The sequence below is a fragment of the Rhinolophus hipposideros genome (genome assembly GCF_964194185.1).
Source record: "Rhinolophus hipposideros genome assembly, chromosome: 11".
NCBI classification, from domain to species: domain Eukaryota; kingdom Metazoa; phylum Chordata; class Mammalia; order Chiroptera; family Rhinolophidae; genus Rhinolophus; species Rhinolophus hipposideros.
The window spans coordinates 30,948,597-30,961,410 of record NC_138057.1 but is presented as its reverse complement, the minus strand read 5'-3'; the positions used below and the strand labels follow the sequence as shown (position 1 = coordinate 30,961,410).

The window sequence follows — 12,814 nt, the reverse complement described above, 5'->3', positions numbered from 1 at the left end:
TTATAATATGCTACTTTTTAAGGGTGATTATTTATTACCAAAACGTTTAAGATTGTTCTAAGGCAGGAGGACTGTGTATGAAAATATAAATGACATATGTCATTGGGATCTGGAAATATGTAGCATACATGCAAAGCCATATACTCAGTAAATTTGGTTGATATTGACATAGTAATAAGTCAAACCATTATTTGTAATTTCATCTAGTATAATGTGTATATAAGATTTCTAAATGCTGGTGCAAAATGATGCTATATTTTTCCTGGCATTATAGTCTTCTAAGCACTTGCTAAAATTCCAAGTGTATTATTAGCATTTGGTACTCTGAAATGTTGAACTTTTGACCTTGAGTGACTGATATTCGCCTAAGTACTAGAACATATTATTTTACTTTGCTAGCCTATATAACAGTAGAGTTTACAAATTTTAAATAGTCACTAACCTGCATACGGGTCATGATGTCTGTGAAACTTGATATGGTTTGATGTAAATTCATTTTCCTTTTGACCCCATATTCTCCACATTAGAAGAATATAAAATTGCACATGAAGAATTAGAATGATCATCTTACTTGAAGGAATCTTAGCCTTTTTTCTTTTGTATGTCAATATGTTGGACTAGAGTTTTGGGATTCATTGTGAAATAGTAAAGTTTACAGTTAAAAACGAAAAAACTGGCTTTGCTAAAGAAATTAAGGGAGTGTTTTCTCTGGCATTCCTTTAAGTAAAAAAACAGAAATCCAATACTGGGAATAAATTTGAAACCTTGAATAGGTTTTTTTTTTCAGTTTTCTTTGGTTCTACTTTGGGCAAAAGCCCACCTGCTTCTAAAATGATAAGAATTCAGTATTAGTATAATAGTTTGGGCAAAATATTTGTCACTTCACTCTGTTATGTGTGAAAATGTTTGGTTAGAAATAGGTAAATATTTTCTATATTTATATAAATGTAAAATGGTTGTTTGAGCTTTAGAGTGATGGATGTATGCCATGATCATATAATGGCATTATTTGTTTTAATACAATTATAATTTTTAAAAATTTTGTTAACTTAGATAAATTAGCTAATGTTCAAATTTTGGAAATTGAAGGTTTCCTCTGTTTTCCTACTGTGTCTTAGGGTATATTTTATAGTAAGTGAGAGGTCAGCTTATTGATTTTGAAATATATAACTGTGTCATTCTGAAGTTATACAAACTTTGAGTAGAGTCAAGAATTGCATCATACTGTTATGTACTATTTGGCAACATTGTTGCTTTAAAAACTTGGAAAATTATTTGCCATATTTATTTGCCAGAAGTTCTGTATATTTTGTAAAATAATCATCTATTATTGAATAATACAATTTTAGAATATTAAGTTCTATAATATAGTATGAACTATTGATTTCAATGACATGTCTGAAATAATTTTCAAAATATATAAGAAATCCTCTGGATTCTTAAACAAGATGAGTTATATTAAAATGAAGTCATTTTTTTATTTGTATAATTAAACTATAGCTCTTCAAAAGAGGTTTCTTAAAATTAAAAGTGACGTGTTTTCAAAGTAAGACTATGTATAATCAATTTAGGGTTGCAGTCATAGACTTACCCTTTAATTTATGGTAAATAAAATTTATCTTTCAGACAGCAAATGGCTACATCTTGTTTTTTCATATTACATCTACAAGAGAGGACAAGTACCTTTATGAACCAGTGTATCCCAAGTAAGTTTGTCTTTCATTCTTTTAATATTTGGTTTGCATACTTTATATTCACCAAAACATTACAGTCTGGATTGTCTGAAATGATTAAAATAAGCTAAACCAGCATTTCAAAACAGTGTTTCAAAAATTACCAGGTCTTTGAACTGTCATTACTTGAATAAAGAATTCTGTAACTAAATAAGTCTGAGAATCTTGCATGAATGTACTATATTCCTTCTTGGACATTCGGAATTATTGTTAATATACTACAGATCTAGCATTTGTAAGTCCTTGTCAGGGAGGACCTACGAGATCATGAAGGGAAGAGGTGAAATGTCAGGAAACTGAAAAGGCACTTTTTCTTGTATATTTTTTTGTATATGGATAGAAGAAGTATGTACTCCAAACAGTGGTTAGAATTTGAGGGACCACGGACTTTTGGTCTTTAAACTATGTTTTCCTGTATATTTTTCATAGTTTTTCTCCCCCTTACTTTTTTTTTGGCCTTTCTTTTGAAATAAAGGCACATTTTATTGAAAGAACTTTTGAAATAAGAGAACATATAATTTTAAAGCATAACATCTTTTTGAAAAAAGATCAAGCCATTAAAGCTGTATGAAAATATAAATGAATGTTACATTTCTACATGGGAGAAGATGGCCAAAGTTTATTAGGTATTTAAGAAATTAAAGGGAAAATAGATTTCATTATGTGAATATTTAAATTTCTGAGAATTAACAGGGAAAAAAAGAACAAAAGGGCAAGGAACAAACTGAGGAAAAATTTTGTAGCACCTAGAAACAAGGCTTACTACTTTTTATAAAGGAGTCAAACATAAATTGCTAAGAAATACAAAGATTTCAAAAGATAGATAGGGAAAAGAAACCTCATAAGAGGAAATATAACAACTAACAAACACAAGAAACTTGTTAATTAGTGACTCAAACTAAACGGTAACTCAAAACATTAAATACAATTATTTTTTTAAAAACCTACACATTTCAGTATATAAAATAGTTTTTTTTAATCATCAGTACTTTCTGGAATAGTAAAATATGTTCTTGTATACTTCTGCTAGTAGATTTACACAAGGTATAATAGAGAATTGGTTTGTAAGTCAACTTGGTATATTCTTCTCAAATAATAAGCAGTCATTAAATATAATGTCTCAAATATTTTATAAACTTGAAAATCTGATCATATTATAATGCAAAGTGAAGAAACGTCACACAAAATTATATATGTAATAGGACCACAACTTTGTAAAACAAAACAAAAAAAAACCAAAAGTCATCTAAAGAAAAAAAGCAAGAAATATATCTATAAATATATTTATATAGGGTTATTTATAGTAATTGCTCCTAAATAGTAGAACTGTAGTGTTTTTCATCTTTTGACTCTTGAGTTTTCCAAAATTTTTGATATGCATACATTCATTATATTGTGGTAAAAAAATTCACTTATTTGAAAAATCTAAAAAAGCCACAATTTTATTTAAAAATGGTGTTATGAAAGATTCTTTAAATAACACTTGTTAATATTCTTGAGAATACACTTTGGGAAAAGCTAACGTTCGCCATGTAGGATGTAGCTCAGATTCCTTTATCATAGATTTTAAGGAAATACTAGATTTTCTTGATGACGTAGTCACTTTTTTTTATAATAAATATAATGTTAATTGAGGTGTTAATCCTGAGTTTTGGAAATCTTTTGTAAAGTACAGAAATTCTTTTGATGATGGAATTTAATTTGACTTTTTTTCAACAAAAATCTTTAATGGAAAAACCCTTTTGGCATATCAATTATACTGTTAAAATGGTATGGACATTGTGATAGGTAATTGATGTATTTAAAAATTTTAAATTCAATTTTATGGGTAATATAAAACTTACTATTTTTTTCATTCTGTGTGATAATATTGTGAGCCTTTTGAAGAACTGTTGTAATCAGTGTCTAAAATATGATTTACTGCATTTTGAACTACATATAAACCCCTTATATTGCACAGTTTACATAGACATGCTTCTATAAGTAAGAAGCAATAATCAGCATCATCTGAACCTCACTGGATTAATTTATACTACTATAGGTAGGCTGGGTAGGGAAATAACATGTCTTGAAACAGTCAAAAATACCATTTTATGTATTTCAACTCAACTAACATGATTTACATGTTTACAGTGTTTTGGATTAGTATTTTGAGAATCGCTTTTTGTATTCCAGAAAAGTTTTTTTAAAAAGTTTCTTGCCTTCTGATTCTAAGACTCCAGGGGCTGCAACTTAATTTTAGTTGATGAATTTTGCTGTTTTTGACTGTGCAGTAGGCTAAAGAACTCATAAAGAGCATTATTTTTTTTGAGTGTTCTTCCATATATTTTATTGAAGATTTGGGTTTTAATACATGAGCTCAATAAAATGTGTATAACTTTAGAGCAGCATTGAATATCAGTGGTTAAAGGAATAGGGTTTTGCATCAGATAGACCTGGAATTGAATATCAGCTCTGCCTCTTTTCAGTGGTATGACTTCTATTAAGTTATTTAATACCTCCAAATAAGGTAACAGTACTAATTATGTCATAGGACTAAATGAGATCATGTATCAAATGTTTAGCTGAGTGCCTGTCTCATGGGAAAATTAATAAAGGACAGTTGCTGTTATCATTAATATATTTTTTCCTTCACCAAATTTTTACTTCATTTCTAGTAAGTGATTTTATATATGTAAAGTGATTTTACACATTACATAAGTTATGTATATATTACATAGTAAGCGATTTTTAGCTTTTTTATATTTGAGTTGATAATAATGTACTTTTTTCCCAGAGTTCAACTTCTAGTGACTGCTACATTTTTTTTAAAAAGTCTCTTATAGGGAAACAGTTTTGCAGAGTAGATTAGAGTCAGCCTGTTGTGTATTTGTGTGCCCGGACTATTTTCTAGTTGGGTTAGTTGTCCAATAAGTTTCTTAGTTTTTCTGTAAAATTGGAATAAAAATATTTTCTTCTTCAATTATTTGGAGAATTATACGAGTTCAAATTTTTAAAACCTGGAAAATAGTGGCTCCTACATAGGTTTGAGGAGAGTTTTAAAAAATGTTTACTGTGTCATTGTAAACATGTATGCAATTCACGATGCTGTTCTAAGCTTTTTTTTTTTCAAAATCAAAAATAGTGCTTTAATCCTAGTGTCTCCATAAGCACTTTTTCAAACTCATTCAATCCCTGTAGCAACTTTATGAGGTAGTTAGGTACAATTATTATACCAACTGCAACATAGAGAGGCCAGGCCAAGTAACTCATTCATAGTCAGTGGCATAGCCAGGAGTCAGACTTTAGCATTGTAGCTTCAAAGTTTGTGCTCTTAACCACCAGTACTGTATTGCCTCAACTGTGTTTATGCCCATCTAGCCATGTACTACTTTGGGATTTATTTGGGGAATCGGGAATCAAAAAAATAACAACAAAAAGTGATCTGGATTGGCTTATAATAGTCCTGATGAATGGAGGCACCATAATTGAGGCCATTAGTAGTCCTCTTCTCAATTATAGAAACTCTATTGTCTCTTGTTTCTATACTCTAAATCTTATGAGTTCATCACATGAGCTTTTCTAGAGTATCTCAGCTTCCCTGTATTATGTGACAGCATCTTAAGCTCAGACTGCATATCGTTTTCCATTACTCTCCGCCTGAGAACAGGTCAGATGCCCCTTGATCTTCCATAGTTTCCACATAGTGTTTCCAGCATCCTGCCTGTTGGTGTTGCGAGTCAGCTTTTAATAATGATAGCAGTCTTATTAAATGACTTTTTATGCTTCAAAGTTCATTTATCCTTTGATTAATAAATGCTTCACTTTTATCTATTGTCATCATAAATTCCATTCTATATTAAACTATCCCTTCGTATTAGTTACACAGACCAATGGACAGACTTCTCCACTGAAGGTCTTCTTGGCTTTTTATTTTATGTCTTGGAACTTGCAGTGAAATTTATGAAGGAAGCTGACAGGGGTAAATCAGAAATAATTTGTGTTTAACTTTAGAATATGTTCATGTGTTTATGTTTAAATATGAGTTTAGTAGATCTTGAAACTGCAACTCATTTATTTTACCATGATAAAAATAATTTCAACAAATATGTCATCATCACGTATACGTTGTTGAAAGCAAAGTTTCCTCCCCATTCTTTCTATCTTTCCACTCTTGCTATTAACCTCTTTTTGGTCAGAGACCGACCTATTGATGCCAAAATTCTTTAAAAAAAAAAAAAGTTACCGTATTAAAATTTAGTGCATTTGATTATCACATATTAAATATACAGATATTATCTCCACTGAAAAAAATGACTCAAAAACAACTATCAAAACTCAAATCTCCCACTCCTCATGCCCCCACTCCCAACATATTTCATTAGATTGTGAGACTTTAGCAGATTGTAAATGAATTAGTGCTTGGTGGGAAACAAGAAAAGAATAATCAAGGTTTGCAGTGTCTAACCTCAACACAACTTACCCTTTCAAAACTCCAGACACATTTACTAAATTACATCTAATTTAGAGGAGATGTTTGAATTAGTTACAGATGTGAAAGTTTCCCTCAACTTTTTTTTTTTTTTTTTTTTGCTAGTAAGTTTTTGGAGTGTTAGTTTTCTGGAGAATAAACTTGAACTGTTTTTCCTTTTCCCTTATGGGTTTAGAAAGTTATTTCTAAAATTATACTTTGTTTTAAGTTCAGTTTATGAACTGAACAAAGTATTATCCTAACATTTTTTATTTCCTTGGTCTTATGATTTCAATATGTATGTATTCTATAAATGTACATGTGTAAACTTTAGCTGCTGAACTTTCTATATTTCATGTGCGCATTGTCTTACATCATAATTGCATGAGCACTCATGAATAAGATTGTTAGGGATGTAATTATATAAATTCTGGGCAGTGAAACTACTCTCCTGTTGACTGACCACACTTTAAGACTGGCACCTGAATCCAAAGAATGATAGAAGTGTTAAAAGATCTGACCAATCCAGAGAATTCTACACATTGTTCTTATACTGAAGGCTGTTTGGACGTGTGATAATGTAAACAAAAAGCTTTTTTATTAAGTGTAAAGATGAAAAAGTACATACTTATTTTTAAGTAAATTAATCCTGGAAACAACTATGGCTAATTCCCTTTTTCTGTAAATAATACCATTTACTTTGAGTTTGTTTTCTCTTCCTGCTTAGTAACTCCAACAGTCTTTCAACTCCACTATATTCTACCTTTTATATATTCTGTGTTATGTACCTTGTATGTGTCCCTCATGCCTCTGCCCTCTACCTAATTCCTAGCAACACTAGTTTGGGTTTTGTCACTCACTTTTCTCCTAGATTGTTGTAATATCTTCTTAAACCATATTTTACAGTTTTCACCTAAATGAAATTTAACAAAATTTGCATGCTATTTCCCTACATAAAACTTTTCAGTGGCTTTCCTTAGCTTTCAGGATTAATCATTTGCTTTCTTTTTATGTTTTATTTTACTCATCTGAAAAATGGAGTTAATGCCATCTGCTTCATAAAAAATGTCATTAGGTTTAAATCAACATCTGAAATTACTAGATAGTACCTAAAATAATGCTTTCATGTTCCCTAGAGTTTTGTTCTGAGTTCTCTTCTCGTCTTTGTTTTAATTATTCGGTATATGTGGCTGAGGTCCAGATATGTTTCCTTAATGTGTACGACTTTTCTTGAGCTTCAGGCCCACCTTTCAAGGATTAACTCATTTAGAAGTTCCTGTAGGCAGTCTCAGATTCATCATGTCTAAACCTAACTCATTTCTTCTCTACCAACCCAAACATGCTATTGCTTTTCTAAAATTTATTGTAGTTTCTGTGATCTTTTATACAGTTGTATGAGGTTGAAAACTTTATAATTTGTTTCTTCACTTCTCGTATTTGTTTGGTATTCAAGTTGTATTGATTGGTTACAACTCTCTAGTGTCTCTAGAAGTTGTCTATTTTATTCTCACTTATTTTATTTGGGGCTCTCATGGCCTCTCCTTGGCCCTTAAAAAGCTTAATTACTAACTTTTCCTCTAGTCTCTTTCTCCTATATACTGAAGTCTATCCTATGCATTGATACCAGATTTGTTTTTCAAAACAGAGTTGATGATGTGATTCTTGTCTCAGAAACCTTAAAATTTGAGTTAGTTTTATTCTATGTCATTTCAACACCTGAACTCTAAATATATACAAAAACACTAACATTACACGTCAGTACTTTCTGGAATAATATTATTTCAGAAAGATCCCAACAGTAAACTTTTTTATTTCCATTTTTTAAATGGTAAAATAACACATAACTTTATAAAATGGTTATCATTATAACCATTTTTGAGGTGTACAGTCATATTTCATTTAAGTGGAATCATACAGTGTTCCATCTTTTTGTGACTGGCTTATGTCACTTAGCATAATGCGTTCAAGGTTCACCTATTTTGTAGCATATGTCAAAATTTCCTTCCTTTTTTAAGATTGAATAATATTTCATTGTACGTACTACATTTTGCTTTCTCCATTCCTCTGTTGATGGGCACTTGGGTTGCTTCCACATTTTATCTATTGTAAACAATGTTGCTATGAACGTAGGTACTTAGATGTCTCTTTGAGACCCTGATTTCAGTTCCTTTGCGTTTATACCCAAAGTGGAATTGCTGTATCATATGGTAATTCTATTTTTAATTTTTTTAAGAACTGCCATATTGTTTTCCTCAGCTGTTGTATCATTTCACGTTCCCAGCAACAGTGCATAGGGCTCTAATTTCTCCGTGTCCTTACCAACATTTGTTATTTTCTGGAGTTGTTTTGTTTTTGTTTGTTTGGTTTTTTTGTTTGTTTGTTTGGTTGGTTTTTGTAGTAGCCATCCTAGTGGGTGTGAGGTGGTATGTCTTACTTAGTTTTGATTTGCATTTTCCCAGTGATTGGTGATGTTGAGTGTCTTCTCATGTGCTTATTGGTCATTTGTACATCTTTGGAGAAATGTCTGTTTGAGTCCTTTGCCGTTTTTGAAACAGGTGGTTTTGTTTTTGATGTTGCCTTTTAGGAGTTCTCTATATATTCAGGATATTAATTCCTTATCTCATAAACTTTGGTTTCTCTCTAGTCCCCACAAAATCAAGAGCCCTCGCCTAGCATTTAGAACCTACTTTCCCCCTTCTCTAGCACACTGAACCTACCATTTCTTGAATTCCCTTCTTTTTTGAACACTTAAGTTGTCTTAAATATCCAGTGGAAGCAGGTTATGTTTAATCATTCAAAAGGCAACCTTGACAACAATAACAACTGCAGCTTACTACTCTGTTTCCCCGAAAATAAGACCTAGCCGGACCATCAGCTCTAATGCATCTTTTGGAGCAAAAATATAAAACCCAGCATTATTATATCATATTATATTATTATACCCAGTCTTATAATAAAATAAGACTGGGTCTTATATTATTTTTTGCTTCAAAAGACGCATTAGAGCGTCCAGCTAGGTCTTATTTTCAGGGAAACACGGTAAGAACCCACTAACTAATTTTCTCATTTTATAGATATACAAAAACATAGAAAGTAACTCAGAAAGCAGTTTTTCCAAAGTCATTGCCAATAAAAAATAGAACCTGGCTTGGGACCCAGGTATCTCTAATTTCAAATGCCATTCTCTTCTCCACATCTCTAAACTTTTGTATGTTTATTTGGGATTATAATATCAAGTCCAATATCATGAGAAAGTAGAAAAAATGTAAGTAAGCCAGTTTGAGAGTTTTATTTTGCTCTTCATAATCTGGGTTTAATTTATACTTCTAGCCCCATCTTCCATGAACCCTTTCCAAATATGTGATGCTATACTCTTAAATTATTATTGAACTATAAGTAGTAATATTTTTTATCAGAAAGTTAGGGGTTTTTATTGTAATTTTTAACAGTTTACTGCATTCTAATTAATATGTTTGCAGAAGGGGATGGAATCTTACCTGTAAAATTTATCTCTGATTTTTATAATGGAAGTCATTGGAAAGTTAGGATTTATTTAAATTTGTTTTAAAATTCTTATAATACTTTATTTTAACTTTAATAAATGAGAGTATTTATATAAAGGAAAATAGAGGGTTTTCAGTTGGGTAATGAGGTTTCCATCTTTTCTCTTGAAAATAACCAGCAGAACAAAGCGTTGAAATACTGTTTCCATCTTCAATGAAAGCTAGAGGCATCTCTAACTCTTGAGCTAAAAATTGGATGAGAAAGAAAGAATAAATGACTTAATAGGAAGACTATCACACCTTACTACATGGTACTAATGAAAAGCAACTTGTTTGAGCTGCAGAACAATGGAAAGACTCAGGAATTAAATGCATTAATACCGTACCACAGAATATAGACAGAATACAGGGATGATGCAGGGGCCACAAACGGGATTATTTGAAACTCTGAATAAGGGATAAGGATTGCTTGTTCCCACCTCACAGTAGATAGGAAATGTATTGTCAATTAAACCAGAGGCTTCCAAACACAGCAGGACCAGGGTGAGGTGCTGAAGTAAAGATGGGGATTCAGTGAAATTTGTGATGCTGAACAGTAGCACGTCAGGCCTTTTCCCCTGCGTGGCTTCAGACTTCTGGATTCTGTGCATAGATAACTCAGGCAGGATTGAGGAATCCTTGGGGAAGTTAAACCTCTCCAGAAAAATGACTCAAAAGGTCCTAATATTTTAAGACCTCAACAAAAATGCCAACTACTAACCTGAAGTTCGCCAGTTGAAAAGCCCAACTTGAAGACAGAGTTTATAATTAGTTTGTTCTTGTTAACCTGTTAAACATGACCAAACAGCCAAGGATTGTTAGGCATCTTAGGAAAGTTACCAATGTAAGAGACACAACAGAAAAAAAGGGAAACTCAAAGGAAATAGACAATGTGGGGAACAAAAACTCTGAGGATATGATAATTAACAATCTCAGACAAATGTCTAATTAAAACAACAACAAAAGGGGCGGCCGATGGCTCAGTTGGTTAGAGCGCAAGCTCTCAACAAGAAGATTGCCGGTTCAATTCCCTCATGGGATGGTGGGCTGCGCCCCCTGCAACTAAAGATTGAAAATGGCAACTGGACTTGGAGCTGAGCTGTGCCCTCCACAACTAGATTGAAGGACAATGATTTTGAGCTGATGGGCCCTGAAAAACACAGTGTTCCCCAATTAAAAAAAAAATTACTTTGGAAAAAAATGGAGAACTTCATTAGTATGTTAAGGAAACAAAATCAGTCACTAGATTGCTTCTATATGGAAAATAATCTAAAACTAAAAAGTAAGCAGAAAGCTTTCTGAGCATCAAAATAATTTTCATAAAGCAAGAACCTTGTAAACTATTGCTCTTAGGTTCTTTACACATAATTTTAATAGTATTGACAGATTGGTTTCCAGGATTGTAGGTGACTGGCGGGGTAGAGATGAGGTAGGCAGGCTAATTGTTGCCAAGAGTAACTGATAGTAAGAGAAGAGACAGATAGCTATTAAATTCCAGCTCAGACATTGAGAAAGATGGTCCTATGCCATGTGGAGATAAAGATTCCAGAACAACTTTATAGTCCTTTTGAGTGGCTGCATGTGATAGCTTAGTTATGTTGACACTGATCCAGCCACTCTAGTTGTAGCTGTTTAATGCCACAGAGTTTTTAAAGTTAGCTGTTTTGCTATTTATTAACAGTTTTTATGTAAACATCTCCTACTTGCATCCCTGAATCTGACCTTAATTATATGCCTACCCAAAGGATAGAAATGAAGAATGAGGTGCAGAGTAAGTTAAGGTAAGATGAGGTGAGGATTTGGATCACTTCAGACATGTACTATATTAGAATGGTATATATCTTCCATAGTTGCCCAACTCAAGAAGGGCTGTCAGTCAATTTAAACAAAATGTGTTTTGGTTCTCATGAGAGTTCACTTTTAAGTGTTTGTTCTGTTGCTCTTCTCCCTTCACTCCCACCTCCCCAACACAAGTTGCATTGGTCAAATACATTTATTTCTGATTGGTAAATAGATTATGTCTGCTGTAATGGAATTTAGGTCTGTTTTTCATTTGAGAACCTAAAGAATCAACACCTGATTTGTAAGTCTGGTTAAGTTTATTGGATATATATATTAGTCACAAAGTGAATGTGAATTCAATTTCTTTCTCTCTAATTCTATATATTTACTATTTTTTTAGAGGAAGTCCACAAATGAAGGGGACACCCCATTTTAAGGAAGAACAGTGTACTCCAGCGTTAAATTTAGAGATGAGGAAAGTACTTGATTTGCAAGCACCCATCATGAGGTACTTACTGTATTTTGGTTAAATGTAACATTTTGTGATGACACTATGCAATGTGGTTGGTTAATCATATGACCAATAAAAAAGTTGATTTCATTTCATTGAGGATAATTTTTTTTAGCCCTAGAAATGTTTGATTAACCCTTAAAAAAATGTGAAATTTTACAGATGGTACATTATTATCTTAAATTATAGAATAAAGCCCATAAATTGGGTATGCCAACTGTAATTTTATTTTAGAAATTTGTATTTTTTTGGTAAGATCTAGAATTATTTGAATGATATGACATAGTCCATGCTACTTAAAAAAGATACAGATAAAACTCACACAATTTGGGAAAAAGAGAAAGTGCCTTTGTTTCTATAGCTGTTTGGGGGAAGTATATATGTACACTCTGGAAGAAAATTGAGCTTTTAGGTCTAAAAGTGAATAAAAGTTTTGTGATATGAAGGCCAGGATACCAAAATATCAAAAATTATTTTTACATCCACTGGTAGAAAAAGTAAATGATTGTACCTGTAATTTGGCTTTATTTCCTTAATTGCTTCACATTTGACAGTTTAGTTGTCTCTAATGTGTGGGTCTTGTCAAAAGTGTGTTTTTAACTTCAAGTTTTTACAGTATTTATTTTTGTTTATTTTATTATTTTTAAATAAAGAGCTATTTTTAACTGAATCCAGAGTTAAAGTTGAAGCCCCAAGAAATTTTTGCTGGGCCGGCCCGGTGGCTCAGGCGGTTAGAGCTCCATGCTCCTAACTCCGAAGGCTGCCGGTTCAATTCCCACATGGGCCAGTGGGCTCT

The 12,814-nt window shown here is 32.1% G+C and overlaps 1 protein-coding gene across 4 annotated transcripts in view; it reads left to right on the top strand.

Moving 5' to 3' along the window:
- The window catches only part of RIC1 (RIC1 homolog, RAB6A GEF complex partner 1), a 98,204-nt gene that overhangs the window by 38,847 nt on the left and 46,543 nt on the right, over window positions 1-12,814 (top strand). For 3 of the 4 annotated variants that reach the window (XM_081067219.1, XM_081067221.1, XM_081067220.1), the window contains exons 3-4: window positions 1,627-1,706; window positions 11,908-12,015. In XM_081067219.1, the coding sequence (XP_080923345.1) occupies window positions 1,627-1,706; window positions 11,908-12,015 (188 nt within the window). The remainder of the gene's footprint in view (window positions 1-1,626; window positions 1,707-11,907; window positions 12,016-12,814) is intronic. The other variant, XM_081067222.1, reaches the window with a different exon arrangement.